The 21,124-nt window shown below is 35.2% G+C and overlaps 1 protein-coding gene across 4 annotated transcripts in view; it reads right to left on the bottom strand.

The window, feature by feature from the left end:
• Nucleotides 1-206: 206 nt before the first annotated feature.
• The window catches only part of BNC2 (basonuclin zinc finger protein 2), a 407,165-nt gene continuing 386,247 nt past the window's right edge, over nt 207-21,124 (bottom strand). For 3 of the 4 annotated variants that reach the window (XM_072154104.1, XM_072154134.1, XM_072154115.1), the window contains one exon: nt 207-3,329. In XM_072154104.1, coding sequence (XP_072010205.1) covers nt 2,681-3,329 — 649 coding nt within the window. In that variant the 3' untranslated portion in view covers nt 207-2,680. Of the gene's footprint in view, nt 3,330-8,575; nt 8,644-21,124 lie in introns of all 4 variants that reach the window. The other variant, XM_072154124.1, reaches the window with a different exon arrangement.

Genomic DNA, 21,124 nt, shown 5'->3' with positions numbered 1-21,124 from the left:
AGTTCAGAGCCTAGGAATTCTACATACAAAATGTACATCAATGCATCTCAGAGTTCATATTGTTGACAGAGGTATTAATTGAAAAAACAGAAAAACAGAGGCTTCAATGCAAAAGGAAATCTACAATTTTGGCAGAATGCTGAAGACAAGTATTTATCCTTCTTCTAGAAGAGTTTGCAGCAATGTTATGTTGCACTCGCTTGGGCAAGATCCGTAAACACTGGAAACACATCATGGTTTCAAGAAAAAGTGCCTTGCGCTTTTTTTTTTAATTACTTTTTAAAATTAACTTTCTACAATTTTTGCCTACAGAACATCTCCAGGAAAACAAGGACTATTTTTTGCTATTAAGTCTTTCTTTTTTTATTTGAATACAAATATGTTCCATTTAAGGTTAAGCATGTGATTCTAAGTTTCACATTGTAAGTGCTTCAACTTTTGACCCAGTTTAAGGAGCCTGTGATAACTGTACAGTCACAAGGCCTTTGTGACCACCCAAATGCTAAGAGAAGTGTTTGTTGGTTCCCAATCTATATATCTCAGTTCCCAGGACAATGCCAAAAAGCGCAAAACACACTAATACTCATGCCTGTTTCTGGTGAAATAAATATCAAGGGATTAAATTTGGCTGTGTCTTATATCAGGAGAGGTTGGGGGAATCATCTGGAAGTATTTATTACATACAGGTCCAGCCTTGTAAAGTTGGGATGCATTATTAAAATCTTTTACTGGAAGATGACTTGTGACATGAGCATTACCTCCAGGGGGATGAACATCTTGTGTTTCCAAAACTATTTACTAGGGAACAGTTTCCTTTACAGTAAATGCATTTTACTCAGAGCAGTGGTATTGTTCATTTTTATGAATAATGGTAAAATCTACAATTATTTCTATAACGTCACAAATATTACAATTTGATTTGATATTTTGGCCTACCAAGTCTACCAAGATCCAGTTATTAGTCTCCAAGTTTTTCCAACTACAGTTTTTACAAAATTATTTGGAATCAAGCCATTTTACCAAAATAATTAAATGCTTTTACGAGATCTTCTGCCTTGGAGATGAGGTCATTTAGTTGGTGATAGATCTTGGATTTGGAAGAAGTTGGGACAAGCATAGTTTGTTATAGAATAACAGTTTTCCATATTATATTTATCCAGCCTCTAACTACAATACTTTTATAGTAAACATTAATAACTTACAATGATTTTGACCACTTTAGATACATGTAGAAACTGTTTTTAATACTATGAGGGCATTGCATTACAGCCTAAATGCTAAATTTTATAATCCCCTGTAATACTGTAACTTGTTTACTTCAAAATATGATTTCATCATTCATTGAGTATGTTAGCACATACAATGTAAGAGTGTTACAAATCTACTACCGCTAAAAATATAAATGCTTATGGTCTGGCCCTTCATGTAATAATTATGTAGATGAATTTTGTAAGCCCTAGAAAAATATTGATTGTTCTATGTAACAATATACTGTGTGAATGCCAAACTGATATCCTTCTACAGCTATATATGATTTTCATCCAAAAGACAGAGGGGGGTGATATTGGAGTGTCAACGTATGTTATCTCTTACTATCATAATGTGTCTTCTCTGTAATATTTCTTCTTCTTTCTAAGAAATCCATATTCTATGGCTTACTTTTAGCAAAACTGTATACAGTTAGTCATATGTGCAAAATTGGCAGTTGTAACATTTTGCAAAACTCTATTAATACTTTTTTTTTCTGCTTGGCAACCATGCCATTTAACCAACCAGCCCTTTAAGGGCAACCCAAGATAATGATGTTATTTTACTCACTTCAGCACATGAGGCGGCATCATTTTTCCAACAGTACTCTTCTCAGTACTGAAGAGTTAAAATACGAATATCATTATACACCTATGTTGAGTTTGAGTGGGAAAAGTGCATGACTGCTTCCATACAAATAGTACAAAAAACAAAAAGGGCAAAAAGAACAATGTATAGATAGTGCTTGAAGCATGCAACACCAGGATAATACTACATCTAGCAGGTAGTCATAAAATGGTCATGTTTTGGTGTTTGTGTTGCAAAAATGTGCATTAAAACCAAATTATAGAAACAGAGCTAAAAAGCGGCTTGTAATCTTGCCAACAGCTTGATGGAACTGCAGCAAGGTACCAGGAGTACATAAACTATCAATACAACACTGTCCACCTATGGGGCTCCATATTTACAGGTGACTCTGCCATGCGTTGTCTTCTCGAAAATAATACCTAGATGTGATTTGGAAATTGAAAGTAACAAATGTACATTATTTTTCTTTGCAAGCAATAGTCACTGGAATATTAAGACACTATCTTTGGAGATAACCAAGTACATCATTCCGTAAACCAAAATAAAGGAAAATAAAAAAAGGAAAGGTATAAGTGACTGCGTGAATTTTTAATTTTGTCCATTCTGTAGTCCTGTTCAGAGCAGTTTCACCAACAAGTGAAAATAAAAAAGCACCTAGTGTTTGTAGTTTTCTTTTTCTCTGTTCGATAAAAAAGAATATATATCTAGATTTTATTTTATATATATATATATATATATATATAGATATATAACATACATATACATTTTTATATATGTATGTATATATATATAAATATGGAAAAGTTCATCTGTGAAATTTGAAGTTTATTTGTCTATTTGGAAGCTATTCCACAGCAGAGAACGGAATGTTTTTATGGAGATTAGGATTTTGACTGTGCCGATTCCGGCTGCGTACAGACGAAAACATCATGTTACATCCATAGACTTTGCATTTATGCATCTCCCGCAAGTGTACTGTCTTGTAATGAACCCGTAGGGTTCCTTTGTTACTGTACATTTTGTGGCAAATGTTGCACATTATTCCACCATTGCTCATGGCAAAGTTGTTGTATAAGGAAGATTCTGTCACATCATTGCCTGGTCCCATGAGTGTAGCAGAGACATTAGCCTTCAGAGAGGACTCCTCACTGTCACTTGCACCATCTATATCATCAAGGAGGATGCCATCATCACTACCTATGTCAGACTCTTGAGAAGAATTTATACTGCTGCTAGACTGGACGCTTGAGGTTGTACTCAAGTCTAAGACCATGTAGTCATCTGCCAGGCTCCGCCCATATCCATTGATGTGGGAATCTTCTGTACCAACTGGCGAGATGGTATCCTCTCTGATATCCAGGCCTATGGAATGTTGACCACCATAGATTTTTGCCAAGATCTCATCTCGGAGGTTGGGTTGAGAGGAGTCCAGCCCCATCTCATCCAGTTCTTTGGTCAACAGTTTTCGATGAAGGTTAATATTGGCACTATGTCTGAAAATAAAAAAAGATATTTTGAAAAATATTACAGAAACAAAACACTAATAAAATTAATAATGAAACTTAAAACTTGTCAAATACTATAAACCAATATTTTCTTTCAGTTTGTGTTTTCCGTTTAAAGTATTTTGGGAATGAGTAATTAGGTCCCCAAACTGTATAGACAATTATGCAAACACATACACTAGTACACATGCAAATAAAACATGCTATGAAGTAAAGCAAACATAATAAAACAGTGTAGTAAGTTACAACATTTTTTTTATCATATTCTGCTTCCAATTTCATGTCGATATACTGAAAAATACTAGTAACAAGTTTTTGTGACATTTTGCAGAGTTTTGCTGAATTTATTTTATATGTAACACATACATGAATGTAACAATTATGAAGTATCTAAACTATAATGTAAAAGCTTCATAGGTACCACATGCCATAATCAGCAAAGGAGACATACTGTGTAAAGGAACTTTGTGCGATTAAAAAAAACTCCTTAGTAGTCACGTATCTATATTCTATTTAGGCATCTACAACTAATACTCTGATGCATTTTTAGCATATTTTGCAAAATGCAGAATTTCCACTCTAAACATAGTCTATGTCTTTTCTGAGGTATTTGTGTAAATTTTTGTGATTGTAAATGCAATGGTGCCTTCCTTTAGAGGTTATACACAGATACACTGCTCTTTATATATTACATGTGGCCCATAATCAAGGCTATGTTGAGGTCAAGGAGATGTGCAATACAATATCTTTTATTGGCTTAGAAAAGATTATTGCCAAATGCTATATTAAGGTGTATACAGGAATCCAATTCAGGATTTGAATTGAATAACTTAGCATGTTAATACAATACATAAGCCACCTATACTTTTACTAGAAATGCTGCAATGCTTCTTTATCCCTGCAATTTTGTTCTAAAAAAAATGAATCACTTCAGGAGAAAACATTGGGAAGTCTTATAATAGAAGGTTCTTCTAACAAAAGAATATCCAAAACGTTATTAATAGTTTTCTCTTAACAAAGGAGACAACATATATGGTAAAAAAAGTGAAGATTAAAAAAGCTAAATTCACCAAAACAATATGATAAATTGTGCTCAAGAATTTACAAACATTCCCTGCAACATGTTTATTGTGATACTCTTTTCCTTTGCTTAATAGGGGGTGAAGTTTAGTGCTAAATTGATATGGCTTGATGGGGATAGGGAGTGGCTTCAGATGTACCAAAATATGCCTCTGGTGGATCAAAACATTGATGCAAAATTCTAGTTGAAAGTAAGTCCCACAATCAGACTAAAGTTAAACAACAGTGTCTTATGCACCAAATTTTTTTTACAACATAGCAGACCTACACAACTTGTAAGACTCTGTGAGAACTAAAGAAAGTTTTTTTAAAAAGAAAAATAGAATAGTACATGATACAAGAGACTATATGTGGACATAATAGAGCACATTTAATAGGCATAGTGCAAACTGCACTAAATGCAGTTTGCCTGTGTATAGTGCAGGGTGCGCCAGATTCATGATCTCTGGTGCACGTTCTTCATGAATCTGGCACTCCTTGCACTTCCCCGACAGAGCTCACCAACGTTTTTGTGGTGCACCTTTAACATAGAGCTTGCGACACACTTCTGTCGGACATTGCATGAAAAATCTGGCACACGGTCCGACTAAGCACCAAGACGGCCCCTAATTTTTGTTGCATGATGTCTAGTGCAACGCTGCCACAAAAGGGTCACGTGCGATACAATTGCGATGCAAGCACTTCCTAAATACCGATGCAAGCAGTTTGCACTGGAAAGAACATGCAGTCTGACAGAAAAGTAGTGCACAGCCCTTAGTAAATGTCCCCCAATGAGATTATTATAATAATTTTCAGAGTTGTCCCTGGCCTTCAAGATAGGAGTTTAAAAAAATAGATTTAGGAGAGTGGAATAGATTAACACTCAGAAATTCCAAGATACTCATAGACTTGTTTGTGAAAATGCACAGCCGGTAAATGTTGTATTAGGAAAGGGATATTTCCTTCATTCTGTTCTCTTGCAATAAAAAAAAATAGAACAATCTAATTAGAATGTGTAGACATCTTCAATTTCTGTGAGGCCAAACTGAATGCACAAATGTGCTGGAAGATCTGTAGAGCTGTGTCCCTCTCCCTTTGTCAGCACTATCATCGAGTCTGTTAATATAATTACATTGACTTTTATTCAATTAAGTGCCATCTCTTGCTTAAAGGGAAGGAGAAAAAGAAAAAAAGGAGACTTTGTCAATTGATTCAGGTGTAACACAATAATAAAGATGAACTCATGGCAGTGCATTAGCTTTGCACCTCATAACTTTGTAACAAGAGTTCATTCATAGATGTCGATTTCCATTATGCCACCTCAGTTGAAAAATAATTGATTCCCGCTGCTCTTGTCACTCTTTAATCTATTACACTTTTGTTTTATAGCCTAGCACTACACTGTATGTGCACAATAATGACCCATGAAGCTTCCAAAAATCCATCTGGGATCAGTGAAAGCAGCTCTAAGATTTCTGGAACCTTGAGGGTAGGTTGACTACAACTACATCCTGCACTAACCATTGTTCTGATGATCAAAACTAACAGTTTCATATGATTTTCAGGGATATGTATCCATAATGAGGCTAGTTGAATAGCCTGTATGAATTTGAAATTGTTAGATGGTTGATGGAGGAAGATTTTATTTTGTAATGGTTAAAGACAAAAAATAAGTAACATTCTCATCTTTGCTGCATTCAAAAGGTGTCCTGCTATTCACACAACACCATGCGACAAATAACCGCCACTCATACAACAACCACTTAGCACTATTGCCATCCTGAAATTAGCAGCACATTTAATTGAGGTTCACTGAGGACTATGGTGGCTCTTTGAAGCACTTTATTAGCACTTTATTTATCACCTGTGTGAACAACAGCAACTGCTTTTAAAGTTATCAGCGCAGTGAGTCATTCCCTGATGCATAACAACTTCTCATTTCTATTTGTGGTGACAGTGCTGTAATGAGGCAATTTGTACTCTCTGTATTCCTTTATAACATAATACTAAACCAGATGCTCGTAACACATAGAAAAGACAGCAGATCAGATCTCATGTAAACCAAGAGAACAACCCACCAAACTATTTATCCCTACACGTTGACATAAAAAGTAAGAGAGGATATATTATATTTCATCAGCAGAGGTGACAAACATATATGCATCAATTTAACAACTCAGTGTTAATTTCTAATTAAAATAAAGTCCTATCGTCAATAAATATGATACAAAATATGTCATATAATGTGGTTATTTATAATTCATGGCTAAAAGCAGAAAGTTAATCAGGGCCCAATCCACAGGAACCTACAGGAACTTTCTACAATCAAAAGGGGCATAAATGCCTTTCTTGAAATGTAAAATATAATTTCTTATGAGAAATAGAATCCTGGGATTTTTACTTAAGAAGTATTATAATTGACTACGGGCAGTGGGTTTTCCATGGCCATGATCCATCAGGCAACTAATGTTCAAATGATCTGTCCGTACCTAGAGGACATTCCAAAATGGATACCATGCAGGTCACTAATTGAAAATATTAGTATCACTTTTTGCCATTCTGCTCTTTTACCATAATCTGCTACATTAGCAAGATGTTTGTTAGTAATACAAAAATAAGACATATTAAAATGAGATTTAGTAAAATTAATAATGCCTCAGTGATCCCTCTACCCCTTCCCTAATCACAGATCACAAATTTATCAAGCCACTGCTATCCTAATAAGTACAGCACTGCACCACACTGTTCTATGTTTACATAATGAAGCATTAACCTCTGAATAATCTGATAACTCTATTAATCATTCTATTGTCAAATAGCCAATATCAATCTGTAAATAAATGTAAGAGCAGAGAATAGGGGGGATTTGTTATGCCATTAATCTCCCCCTCTCTGCACTCCGCTTTGGATATTTTGGTGGTGGAGAGCAAGGTTGGAGCTGGGTGGTAAACAGGTAAGCCGGTGAACACCAAGCCTGTCGGATCTACAATCGGAGTTTGCACCTATATCTACTAAGAAGCTGGAGCTTCTTGGTAGATATGGGCGCCTGAAAGCAGCTGGTGGAATTTTAAGACTGGCGTTTAAAAAGCCAGTGTTAATGAATTTCCACCAATGTGTCAAAAGCAATCTGGAACCCATTATTTCCTCTGGTGGCTGCGATATTAATCATACTGTGGAGATATCACTAATATATAATTTCACCACCTCAAATTATACATTTTTGAGTAATATTTCCTTTTTTGCGTTGTATTTTTTAAACTAATCAAAATTTTAAAATCAATTTTACTACTAATATTTTTTTCTATCCGCAGAAAAGGGGATACGCATTAAATTGGTCATGAGAAGAGGGGTCTGTTAGTTTCCTTTGTGGTGTGTTTGTGGTATCTACTGCATATTTTCTAGGTAACATCAAGAATGCTGATCTTGATCAGTGCCATATAATTCTATGGGGGTACATGTAATAGTGACAAAAAAAACATTTTAGTGATATAAATAAGTGCAATAAAAAAAATTTAAAGGGACACTGATGGGGTTAATTTTACTGCATGTATTGATTCACATTCACTGAAATACAAATGTGCTTGCTTTTGGGTAGTCTATAGAGCCTTTATACAAATCAATTAAATCAAACTTACATGTCATCCTCTTACCTATAGATACCTTTAAGATCAATGTATAATTTGTGTAATAATATTCAAGGTGGATTAAACTATGTATTTCATGTGTCACTATAAGTCATGTAGAATTTTTAAGATGAAGCAAACTATAACCATAATTCCAAGAATATTTGATAAAAGGGTTCAGGGAATCTTATCAATGCCACGTGTTTCAAAAATATTTATACATGGCCCAGATAAATGTAGAAATGTGATTTTTTTTTAATAGTTACAAACTATAACATTTCTTTTTTGACTTTTTCAAAATCTAAAACTAATGTTATTTTTTAATGTAAAAATGTATTCTAAGTGTCTCAATCCTTTTTACAAATCAATAACTATTGGATATATATATAACATTAAATGGAAAAAATATTGTGCTAACATGGGACTATTTCTACGGCACAACTATTAATATGTACATCAAATCAAACACTATAAAGTGACAAAAAGAAAAAAGTAAAAAAAAAATTTCACAAAATAAATTTAGTAATTAATCTTATAAAAAATAATATTTACCCAGTTACATTTCTAATTTTCCCATTGCCCCAATTGCTCCTTCATCCTCTGGGTGCAATCCGGATGGTCTGCATTAAAAACAAACAGAAACAAACCACACCCATAACTCTGGAGACATATCCTTAACGTCTTTAAAAAAAACTCACAATAGGGGCAGATTTTCAGGCATAGATGTATTGTAAGTCAGTAAATATTAAGAAGATACAGAATAATGATATGTACAGATAAATTGGTGCCATATTATGGTCTGGCAACAACATAGAAAGTACTACCATACACACACTTCAATACAACTAGGCCAGTATCATACTATAAAACACATTTAAACTTATTATACTTTTATTATAATTAGAATTATTTTGTAGAAGAACTTAAAATCTGCCCCATTATTAAACATTCAAATTCATTATTTCATCCAATATGTATCTAAAAAATTTTGGGAGGTAGATGCAAAGTATTCATACATAAATAATATTATACTATTTATTAAACATAGTCAGGGGCTGTTCAACCATAACTATTATATTTTCCACTGCAATTTCTGTTTCCCCTTTGAATCATGTTATTTGACATTTAAGAGATGTCTATGGAAGGGTATTAAAAGAAATCTACAATTAAAATCAAGCATGATAAATCAGGGACACTTACTCATAGATCCAGTCCATGATTGTGGTAATATTCTTGTTATCCACAGCCTCCCTCATTCTAAAATCAACTTCGAAAATTATGCTAAGGAGCTTAAGGGCAATCCAAGCCCCTTTGTGGTCTAGCTTTTACACTATCTCATCATCACTCACTCACTCAGCATTGGTAATACAGCAGGAATTGGTTACTGAAAAAGTGCTGAGGTAGCAGTGAGAGCAGGATACACTCTGTAAAGTCAAATCATGGAGTGTCTAGGGTAGCCCTCAGGCTATTTAGCAAAATTAAAAAAAAATATTTTAGAAGGAAGGAGACCATGGATAGCTAATATAAGAAGTATACGACAGTGCCTGAATCTGTATATAAGTGCCCCTCGTTTATTATGCTTTATTTTGAGGGTCGATTTCCTTTAATGTGTAATATTAGAAACCTTATTTAAGAAGCCTCCATGAGTGAGTAGAAAAGTGGTAGTAAAAATAGAGATAGTAAATAAAATATTACTGCTCTATTTTTGTATTGTATGACAAATATAACAAATACTATACAAAATGCTTTGTAAGTAATTAAAACGACATACAGTTTTAATAGCAATGTGTATGTATGTGATTAAATGGCTCTTAATAAGGTTTTCAAGGTTGTAATATACATGCTGTCCGCAATCAGTCCAGAAAGCTGAGGACAGATGCTCAGAAAGGCGTTTGTCATCACTGTTTATTGATTATAAATCATATCAGTATAGCTTGTCCTTTGGTCACCTAAATAAAGCTACCCACATTCCAATGTGAGAGTAGTACAACAACAATTAATATTTAATTTGGAGACTTTCTTAAAGTAGTCCAGAGCAGAGAAATGGGAATAGTCACCAGGAACATTCTGGGTTTTTGGAGGTTAATTGTTGTATTTATTTATATTAATAGAGATAGAAAGTTTAAAGAACAATAATAAGACTGTAATGTTAGCACAAAGAGGGGGTGAATGAGCCGGATGACAGTCACTTAAATCTTTTTCAATATGAAACAAATCACTTAGTCTGGTCACGGAGGAAGCTCCCTCATCACTCAAATTATACACTTGAAGATAAGCTCCTACCAAGCCCTATTGGGGTTTGACTAATTTACTGCACAGCTACTGCATGTCGGTTGTAATAACAGGTAGGATACATTGGGGTCGGCCATTTATCTGAATTAGACTCCTATGCTCAATTCACAGTGAATTATGCTGCCTATTCTGCTCCTCTTTTTTCATGAACCTTTTCATCCCTCTTGGGAACCCCTAATGTGGCAGGCAAACAAAATTGACAGCCTTGTCTAGTCAACAAGGGGGTATTCTCAGGAGAAGGCATTTTACTTCGTAGAGGAAGCAAAATATTAACGTGTCTGACCAAGGAATGGTAATTATCGTCTTACACCCCATGCTGTCATGTGAGAACCCCCCCAAAATATTATTTCTTGCATTCATTTGTAAATTAATTGTGCCAGGGGAAATCTACCTTATTGTAATATTGGGGTAGATTACTCAAATGCATACATTAAGCACAAATGTAATTCATGAAATTATTTTTCAGTGTCTTTCATTTTACAGCATAACAAGAAGCAAGGATTAAATATGCACAATTTTACTATTTGAAATATATACCCCATATCTACTCAATGTCACCAGTTTCCATGGTAAGGTGAGACCCTTGTCTGAGGTTACAACCAGCTAAATGTATCTAGTCTGTGGCTGAGAATTTTATTTAACAAGAGCAGTCACACTTTTTTATATAATATCTTGCCATTTAGTCATGATAAAAAAAAGTGATAATCGAGATTTCCTTAAGAAATTTTATGGGCCAATATTAACTATCCTATTTCATTTTCACTTGACGTAGATTTCTCAAACACAAGAATATCTTTAAGAACATTTAAAACTAATTAAAGAGATAAAATCTGAAACAGCCATCAACAACGACCAAGGTTCTCTGTGTGTTCTCTGTTGTCAGATATGGACTGGATCAGAGACTGGATCAGGAGCTAGCCAAGGGGAAAGAGAAACTCTTCTCTTAATTTTTTTTGTTTTCAACATAGTTGAATCTATAATGAGTGGTTGGCCAAAATACCAATAGTGAATGTTATCCTTAACAAAAAAGGGTAAACAAGTAAGGACAAATATCTACTGTAGTCACTAGTTTTAAAATATACATACATATAAGACTCACACGTGAGTTTTCAAAAGTGCAATGAAGTTTCAAAAAAGTAGCAGCTGACCATAAATGCCTGAAACTTATAGAAACTTACAGTTGTCTACAAAATAATGTCTTGTAATATTCTAATATTCTAATGACGCTCATGAGATGCCATCAGAATACCAAACTACATTTATAATTAATATAAATCCCCTCATCACTCACAATACTTATTATTCCAAGAGAAAATAACCCAGTAGTGCTCATTGTTTTATGCTAATTTGATTTAAAATAAAAATTATAATACATTCTATTAAAATGTTATATTTGGATGAAAGTAGTTCTTAGTCCTCAATCAAGACAGTGTACTAAGATTGTTTATGAAAGTATTTTACATAATTTACCGTATATGCTTGAGTATAAACCGAGTTACTCACACAAAAATTGTGTTGAAAAACCCTAATTCGGCTTATACTCGAGTCAAGAAAAAAAAGAAACTGTGTACTCACCTTCAGACATCCCCCGGCAGGTCCTCTTCAATCGGTCGATGCTCCAGATCGCTGACATAATACTATGTGCGCAGGCATCATCACAATCCCTGGACAAGAATAAGATACCGGAGCATCGATCGATAAAAGAGGACATGTTGGCGGGGAAGGGGGGGGGTCGGAAGGTGAGTACACGGTTTGTTTGTTTTTTTGCAGACTATATACTACAGGGGGCTGGCAGGCTTTATACTACAGGGGCAGGGAGGCTATATACTACAGGGGCAGGGAGGCTATATACTACAGGGGCTAGCAGGCTATATACTACAGGGGCTGGCAGGCTATATACTTACAGGGTGCTGGCAGTCTATATATTACAGGGGGCTGGCAGGCTATATACTACAGGGTCTGGCAGGCTATATACTACAGGGGCTGGCTGGCCATATACTACAGGGTGTTGGCAGGTTATATATTACAGGGGGCTGGTGGCTATATACTACAGGGGCCTGGAAGGCTATATATATTACAGGGGCTGGCAGGCTATACACTGCAGGGAGCTGGCTGGCTATATATTACAGCCGCTGGCAGGCTATATACTACAGGGGCTGGCTGGCTATATACTAAAGGGTCTGGCAGGCTATATACTACAGGAGGCAGGCAGGCTATATACTAAAGGGTGCTGGAAGGCTATATACTACAGGAGCTGGTAGGCTATATAGTACAGGGGGCTGGCTGGCTATATAGTACAGGGGGCTGGCAGTTTATATACTGTGGAGGCTGTGACCAATGCATTTTCCACCATTGGCTTATACTGGATTCAATAGGTTTTCCCATTTTATGTGTTAAAATTAGGTACCTCGGCTTATACTTGGGTTGGCTTATAATCGAGTGCATACGGCAATAGTTTCATAATAGCTGGTTTTACAGTACTGTTTTATGGTGGTTTCACTTAAAATGATGTAAATTTATAAAATGAAATTTAAATACATTCAGAAATTGAGAAACTAATTGTAAGGAAGTAAAGAAATTGGTGTACACTAAATTTCCTTTAGGTAATTTTCCCCAGTGAACATTAAAGAGAATCTGCTCTTTTTGACTACACAAAGCTGCACACAGTGTAAAGTAGCAGCCCTGGAAATGTGAAGCCATACCCTTTTGTGTTTCCTAAAACTGCTGTGTGATTTCTTAATTGAAATGGCTCCTTGGTCTGATGCAATGCCTAACCAGATACATGCTAATGCTTTTTGGGTAGAGGCTATGCTACGCAATCTCAGGAATGCACCAGGTCCAGCTACAATCTTAAGATAAAAATACATTTTTTACAGTCCTTCTGCTGTTAACAACATAAACCAAGGTAATATCACAAAGCTCTCCAGGACTGCTGCTTAGCACGATCTGTACCTTTTTATCATCTTTTTAACCACCTAGCTACACTGTACTGCCTTTATTATCCGTAGAGAGACAAAATCCAATTAGGACATGAGTAGATAGTGTAAGATACAGCCCAGGATGTGTGTTGCCAGATCTGTTCCAACGTGACCAATATGTGTAGCATGATATTTAATGCCCATGGAAAAAAAAAAATCAAAGATTTATGTTTAAGCACTATGCATGAAACAACACAGCAACATATGAAATAAAAGTAAAATTGATGGGAAATGTTGTGAAAACTATTTGGATTTGTAGCATTTTCATTGTGCAAAAACAAAAAAAAAAACTTGCAAAAAATTATGCAAATTTGTTGTATCCAGAAGCTGAAGTAGTTGGTTCTTTATTTTATCTATGTGGCATAGTGAATATCATAAGTTAAACTGATTTGCATTACTCAAAAAATTCTATGTACTCCAAAAAGACGCAATTAATACCGTATATACTTGAGTATAAGCCAACCCAAGTATAAGCCAAGGCACCTAATTTTACCACAAAAACCTGGTAAAACCTATACTTTTTTACTCGAGTATAAGCCGAGTGGGTTTTCAGCACATTTTTTTGTACTAAAAAACAAGGCTTATTCTTGAGTATATATGGTAAATTCAACTTAATCCACAATAACACTAACCAAATATGGCTAAGATGATGAAAACATTTAAAAGTTCTAAAGTGCTTAGACATTTAGACCCCAAACAGACTAATCACAAATCAGTGGAGGTTGACTGTAAGGGAAATATGAAAAATGTATTTTGCAATACTTTTTTGCTTCTTGATATCCGTGATTTTAGATGGGCAATGCAATGAAAAGTAGGTTCAATAATGGTGGGACTTCAAAAAACTGTTTAGAGGAAGAATTAAAGAATATATGAGTTAAGAAATTTTAGCAACCCCATACTTTGGTTGCAATTTGTAGAAGTCAATTTACTATAAAACAAAAGAAAGAAAGAAGTCACAGTAAAGGGAAAGACTAAAAATGTGAGTCTTTCTACAGAGACCAATGCACAGCCATCTAAAAGTGAGAAGTCCCAGTAAGAGGAAAAAAGACCATTACATTACACCATTACTAATACTCCAGGTATAGTTAGCGTAATAAATAAATGATTAACATAGTGAAAAAATGAATCATCCAGTTGTTAGCATTAGTTAGTAAGTTATTTTTCTTCTGTATAAAGATGGTGATCCTTTGGATAAACAAGACTCTTTTCTGGATTCAAGGCCTTTTTTATATAAGAATGTAAGTAGAGCAGGTTTCAGGGTCCCAGCCATTAGGAATTGTAAAATGTTAAACATTTTTATATCTAGGGATAAAGATAATTGCTCAAGCTTAATTGGCATCAGGTCCCAGGCTTAATATCAATATGTGATCTGTGATTCATGGTGAGACATGGCGGCAGTAGTCTACTAGGGACCTGGAGTAATGGTCAAAGAGGAACTGGCTGAGGGCAACTCTGGTGAAATATAATTGTTGGCGGCTTTTATATTTTGGGAATTATGATTAATGGCACTAATAATGCAGATGATTACTGATATGTGCATCTCCTGCAGTTTATCATATTGCACTACCTGCCTACATCCACAATAAACATGCTATCATTTACCTCTTTATTGAAGGCACAGTTCCTCGGAAAGGAACGCTTTCTAATTACTTGGTAATGTTTTATGCCTTAAACATTTTGCAGCTCTGGACCTTGCCAACTGCTCAGTGTCTTTCTGTTGATTAATGGCATTGTGTTTAATCAAAATTTAGAACCAAGCTCAAGCGCCTCTCGTCTCTCGTGTGCAGATTGCAAACTGCCAAAGCACTTAGTGAAAGAAACGTGGCTTCAGACAACTGCAATGGCATATCGGATTCCAAAGCCATGGGGTGCTGTTAACCCTTATTTTGGATGTAATGCAGTACATATAAAATAAGCTTAATTATGTTTATGCAGCTAGGTGAATATGCATTTTATCTACATTAACTGCATATAAATCTAACCTTTCAGCCAAGGAGGAAATTAACATGTAACTGTATATAGAATTTTTTTCATGCTTCAATATTTTCCTGTAGATAAGCAGATAAAAAACACCAATAGCATGTATGTCTTTACTTTTTTAATTTCTTTTGATTTGGATCCACATCTGAGTTTAGCTCAAATAAAAGCTGTATCAGAAACATTTTGGTTGAACAGTGGATCTTTTCTATGCAGAATTGTTCTTAGTGCATATTATTTAAACATCAAAACAAAGATATTTGTTGGTAACTTCTCCATAAAAATGTTTGGAAAACATGTTCATTTTGCAGCAGGAAATTTAGATTTGAAGTAATTTTATACCTAATTGCTTTTTCCATTTTATTGGTTTTTAAAATACAGAATAAAAATGAAAAATAATTATTTGGCAGGACAAATACATATATTTTTATGGAAATTTTTACGACCGCGTCATGCAACCATTCACCGTTAATGTTAAGTGATTTTTTAATCTCGTTACTAAACTCCCTAAATTGATGCTAATTTAACTTTGAGTGCTAATGTCATTGCATTAAAAAAATAAAACTGCTAAATCAAAAGTAAAAAAAAATAAGACAAGCAAGTCTAATTTAGACTGATATGTTAAATTTCTTGATAGGTTTATAAAGGTTTTTGGGACTTAATTCAGTATGAAAAAACAACTTAAAGTATAATCATTAATGGAGGATTGTAAAATCAAAAATTGTGATTTTGTTTAGAGGTATACCAATTGTAAACCAAACACACTGAGATACTGGTGTGTGCCCCCTCTGACATGATCTGCTGTTCTTTTAGCTTCTTATGCCCTGGTTTTTAAGAAAAAGGGGATTTAAAAATTATACAAATAAGCCTGAGGGGCTCCAGGCTCCATTAACTTCTATGAAGCCTGGATTAAGTGTCAAAAAAGAATAATTTACAAATATATCTTTATGATTATTATTATTTATCCCTAAAGTTTACACCTGGGGTCATTATAAAATCATCTATAGAATATTTAAGAGTTAATCACAATACTATACAGGCGGTCCCCTACTTAAGGACACCCGACTTACAGACAACCCATAGTTACAGACAGACCCCTCTGACCTCTGGTGAAGCTTTCTGAATGCTTTATTATAGTCCCAGATTGAAATAATCAGATGTAAGGTGTCTGTAATGAAGCTTTATTGATAATCCTTGGTCCCATTACAGCAAAAAATGTATAAACTCCAATTGTCACTGGGGCCAAAATTTTTTTTGTCTGGATCTACAATTATAAAATACAGGCAGTCCCCGGGTTACATACAAGATAGGGTCTGGAGGTTTGTTCTTAAGTTGAATTTGTATGTAAGTCGAAACTGTATATTTTATAATGGAAGTTCTAGACAATTTTTTTTCTTTTGCCCCAGTGACGATTGGAGTTTCAAAATTTTTGGTGTAATTGGACCAAGAATTATCAATAAAGCTTCATTACAGACATCTTACAGCTGATCATTGCATACTGGGACTATAGTAAAGCATCCAGAGAGCTTCACCAGAGGTCACAGTGGGCAGAGGGGTCCGTCTGTAACTATGGGTTGTCTGTAAGTCGGGTGTCCTTAAGTAGGGGACCGCCTGTATACAGTTTCGACTTACATACAAATTCAACTTAAGAACAAACCTCCGGACCCTATCTTGTACGTAACCCGGGGACTGCCTGTATACATATAGTTAACTTTAACACTGCAATGATAAAATGGAAAGTACTTTAATATATAATAATATATATAACCTTTTTCACTGTAAAAGATAAAGAGGACTTGGAATGAGTAAGTATATTAAAGTGATTTGACACTAAGTTGACATTGATGACCTATTTATAAAGGCATTCCAGACCTCCAGCGATCAGTTGATAATGTCAGCCTCCTAGCACATTTATAATAGCACACTACTCATATATAAGTAAAGTTTTGTTTCCTGCATATATGTCATCACCAGAAACTTAAGCTCATCTCTTATCCACTTTAGCTAAAGTTACTGGTGCCACTGTACAGAGAACATGGCTATACTTCTGGCTTCATTCTCTGTTATTATTCTGATACCAGAAGGCTGCCCGATACCAGATAAACATAGAGTGTCCCAGGCGATGGATGCCATTGATTTGAAATGAATTACTTTTACTATAAATAGGTCATCAATATGCTAATACAAAAATTTGTAAAAAATAAAGTGTTGTTATATAAAGTATTATTTCAAATAGGTATAAAAAAATTCACTATGGGAAGCATCACATTATATCACTTATTTTTATGCAAAGGTTTTATTTGATCTCTGTAAAGTTGGTCATCTGTATGATAACATTTCTGTAAAGCTAAACTTTATTATGATACAGAATGTGGAATCAAAAGGGTCTGGATTGGTGGTTCCCATTGCCGTATTTGAAGCCAATGCCAAGGCTTGCAAAATCAGAGACATATTTATATGAACGTTAAACCATGTTCCAGGGGAAGTGGTAAAATTAGCAGTTATGGTTTATCCAAGGGAAGTGGCTAATTGAGTGGTTAGGGGAAACAAATATGCAGTGTTTACTAGCATCTGAGATCTCAACTAAGATTCCCAAACAATAGCCATTGCCAATATGTATTCTCTTCAAACTTCATCATTTAAAAAAAATCTAATATATGGAATATATATTTTTGAAGGTTTTTTTTAAATTAATGTTTTTTATACATTTACATTTATGTAGTTGTAGAAAACTTGGAAAATGCTGTATGTGGTGTAAGGTATTATTATTTTCTTAAACACTTACAATGGTGTATAGTAACATGAAAGGCAAGGCTTTGAAAATTTGTATCTTTCAATGATTCTGACTATTAAATTAGCTTTAAAAGTAATCTGCTAGCAGTTTTTATCATTGGAAGTGGCAGACAGTGTTAGCATCCATTAAAAGCTGTGTAACAATATATTTGTGTGTATAGTTAGTGGCAATGGGTAAATAGCATTTTTATATTCCAGGGTAGTATTGGGCTGCATTGGTTTGTGAGATGTCTTCAAAGAACACAGCACAGATTCACTACAGCAATGACTCGATAACAGATGGGAGGGGCTGTTCTGTAAAATCTCACACACAGGGGCAGGGGTCCATTCGCGATCCAGCGGCGTGTTCTCTGCGCTGGATTCGGGTCCGGCCGGGATTCATTAAGGAAGTTCCTCTGCCGTCCACCAGGTGGCGCGGCTGCGCTGAAAAGCTTCGGAACGCACTGGAGTTCACCGAGCCGGGCTGAGTGAAGGTAAGTGCAAGCTCCGCGACAGATTTTTTTTTTAAATGCGGCGGTTTTTCAGAATCTGTCGGGTTTTAGTTCGGCCACGCCCCCCGATTTCCATCGTGTGCATGCCAGCGCCGATGCGCCACAATCCGATCACGTGCGCCAAAATCCTGGGGCAATTCAGGGGAAATCGGCGCAAATCGGAAATATTCAGGTAACACGTCGGGAAAACGCGAATTGGGCCCTTAGTAAATGACCCCCACAAAGTTCAGTTACAATTCTGCAAAATAAATACACTACCAAAACTGTCTTCAGATTTGTATTGTCCAGACTGCTGTCAGATTTCCTCAAAAAACTTTAGTCTTAGAGTCTTTAGTTTGCCAAAAGATTTTTTTCATCTAAAGTAGCACTAGGTCTTAGTTTCAAGGAAAATCTTATTAAATCTTAAAATAAAAAAAAATACAATGTTTATTAATATACTGTAGTCCTGCCATCACATACATCAGCACATTTAAATTTCATCAATAAGGTCTTGTGACGCTATTGTGAACAAAATGCTACATTTTTTTATTTAAAAACCATTATGTCAATAACTTCTTTAACATCCTTATAATGCTACAATCTCTGAATTTCATGCTATTTTTTGCGATGCATTTATATTGGAATCATTGGCCCCAATCTCTTATGTTTAGCAATGAGCCCTTCTTCTTCAGGTAGCTGCTTGTAGAGTATTTACAACTCAAAGAGGTATTCCATGAATCAGCATAATTTATATACAAATGGTTCCTTAAAATATAAGCTTATATGTAATTAACTGTTATTAAAAATTTTGCTCTCCAGAAAATTGCTGTAATAAATTAAAATGCTACTGGCCCTTTAATCAGTCTGTTAATTTCCTCCACGCGGAGGAGACACAGTACAGAAGATGGTCACATGTCCATATCACATGTCCAGCACCTGCCTTGGCAGGTCATGTGAGCAACACTATGTTTGCCTGTAGTCGGTTGGTTGCAGTGCATCCAGTATTGGCAATGTTTTGCTGATGGCAGTTACATATCATAACTATTGTAACCTAGCAAGAAAACCTGTTAGATCATCACCGGGAGCAGAGCATAAGAGACTTGTAGTTACCAGTGTTGGCCATCTTGGTGATTACTCTGCATACTTATTAAAGCTCATACTATTTAAGCTCCATTTTGTGACTAATGACATTGAGGTTTTCTTACATTCATTTATTTATTGAATCATGAGTTTTTGGATCAGATGTTCATATTCCCGGAATACCCCTTTAACTGTCAGTGATTATATACCATGAATTCTTTACACATGTCACAACCTATTAAAATATCTAAAATATCTACTAATACTAATGTATGGCGTGGGGGGAGCTGTAGCAATGACCACCCCTAGGTCTTATTTTCAGGGGGTGTCTTATTTTTGGGGAAACTGGATAGATAATATATCCTTAATATATATTATTTTACACTGTACAGCTTTGTATTTATAAATAACTTATTCTCTAAGTCACACTCTAATTGACTTAATTCCACCATATAACTGTGGAGAAGCTTTTACTTTATGAATTAATTGTGTTTCATAACTAATTAACCAAATCTTAGAAAAGTTATCTGAATCACTTCCAAAGCAGGAGAGGCCAATAAGTGCTAACAAGAGGCAGGTAATGTTCTTTTCGCATCATCACCTGTTCTGCTAATGTTATTCAGTGGCTCATCCAAGCTACCATGATAATTTATTCCAACACACCTGTTGTATAAAGAAGTCAGGTAATCTGGCACTAGAAGAGTGTTGTGATTGCCACTAATGCACCCTTAAGATCCTAGGAGCTATTCATAAACTGGATGCAAATCCTAGGTGCAATCCGTTTGTCTTCCTTCCCAGTCTACAGTTCTTGTGCTAACAATCTCACGGCAGAAGCTCATTTGGCATTTGCTATGGACTCATAATCACTTATGTTTCATTCCAAGACAAATAAAAATCATTTTACTAGTTTGCTATTTGTCTTAATATATGCCAATAGAATTTCTAAATTTAATTTTCGACAAACAGTAGTTGACAAGCTAAAAAATATGATTTAAAGCATAAGCCAGACATAGTAATATATGTCTAATATATAAAGCTGAGTATATGTGTATGTCCACTAAAGGAATCTGCACCATTGCGTTTACAAACACTAAATTTTCCACAGCAACTCTCAGGAAACGTCATATACTAGGTTTTGAGCTGAAATTTTCACCCCACAATTTCCAAAATCTTATTAACCATCATAAACAGGAGCCACTGTCTGCTGCTGCTGTGGCAGTTAGAAGTCGTGATTGGTTGCCTTTTTTAATGCAGTTCATCTATATGAGCTCTGAATTTTGATTGCTTAATATAGGCAATGAGTATAAAACAGCTAATGTGTGATGTAAAATGGATACAGATACAGAGATAGGGGAAGATTTATCAGAAACGTCTGAGGTAAAACTGTTCCAGTTGCGCATGGAAGCCAATCATAGATCAGCTGTAGTTTTATAAACAGCTGTGGGAAAATTAAACCTGAGCTCTGATTGATTGCCCAAGGAAACTAGAACAGTTTTCCTCTCAGACACTTC

The sequence above is a fragment of the Engystomops pustulosus genome, chromosome 1 (genome assembly GCF_040894005.1).
Source record: "Engystomops pustulosus chromosome 1, aEngPut4.maternal, whole genome shotgun sequence".
NCBI classification, from domain to species: domain Eukaryota; kingdom Metazoa; phylum Chordata; class Amphibia; order Anura; family Leptodactylidae; genus Engystomops; species Engystomops pustulosus.
Note: the sequence above shows the minus strand (reverse complement) of the source record. Positions and strands in the feature narration are given on the sequence as shown.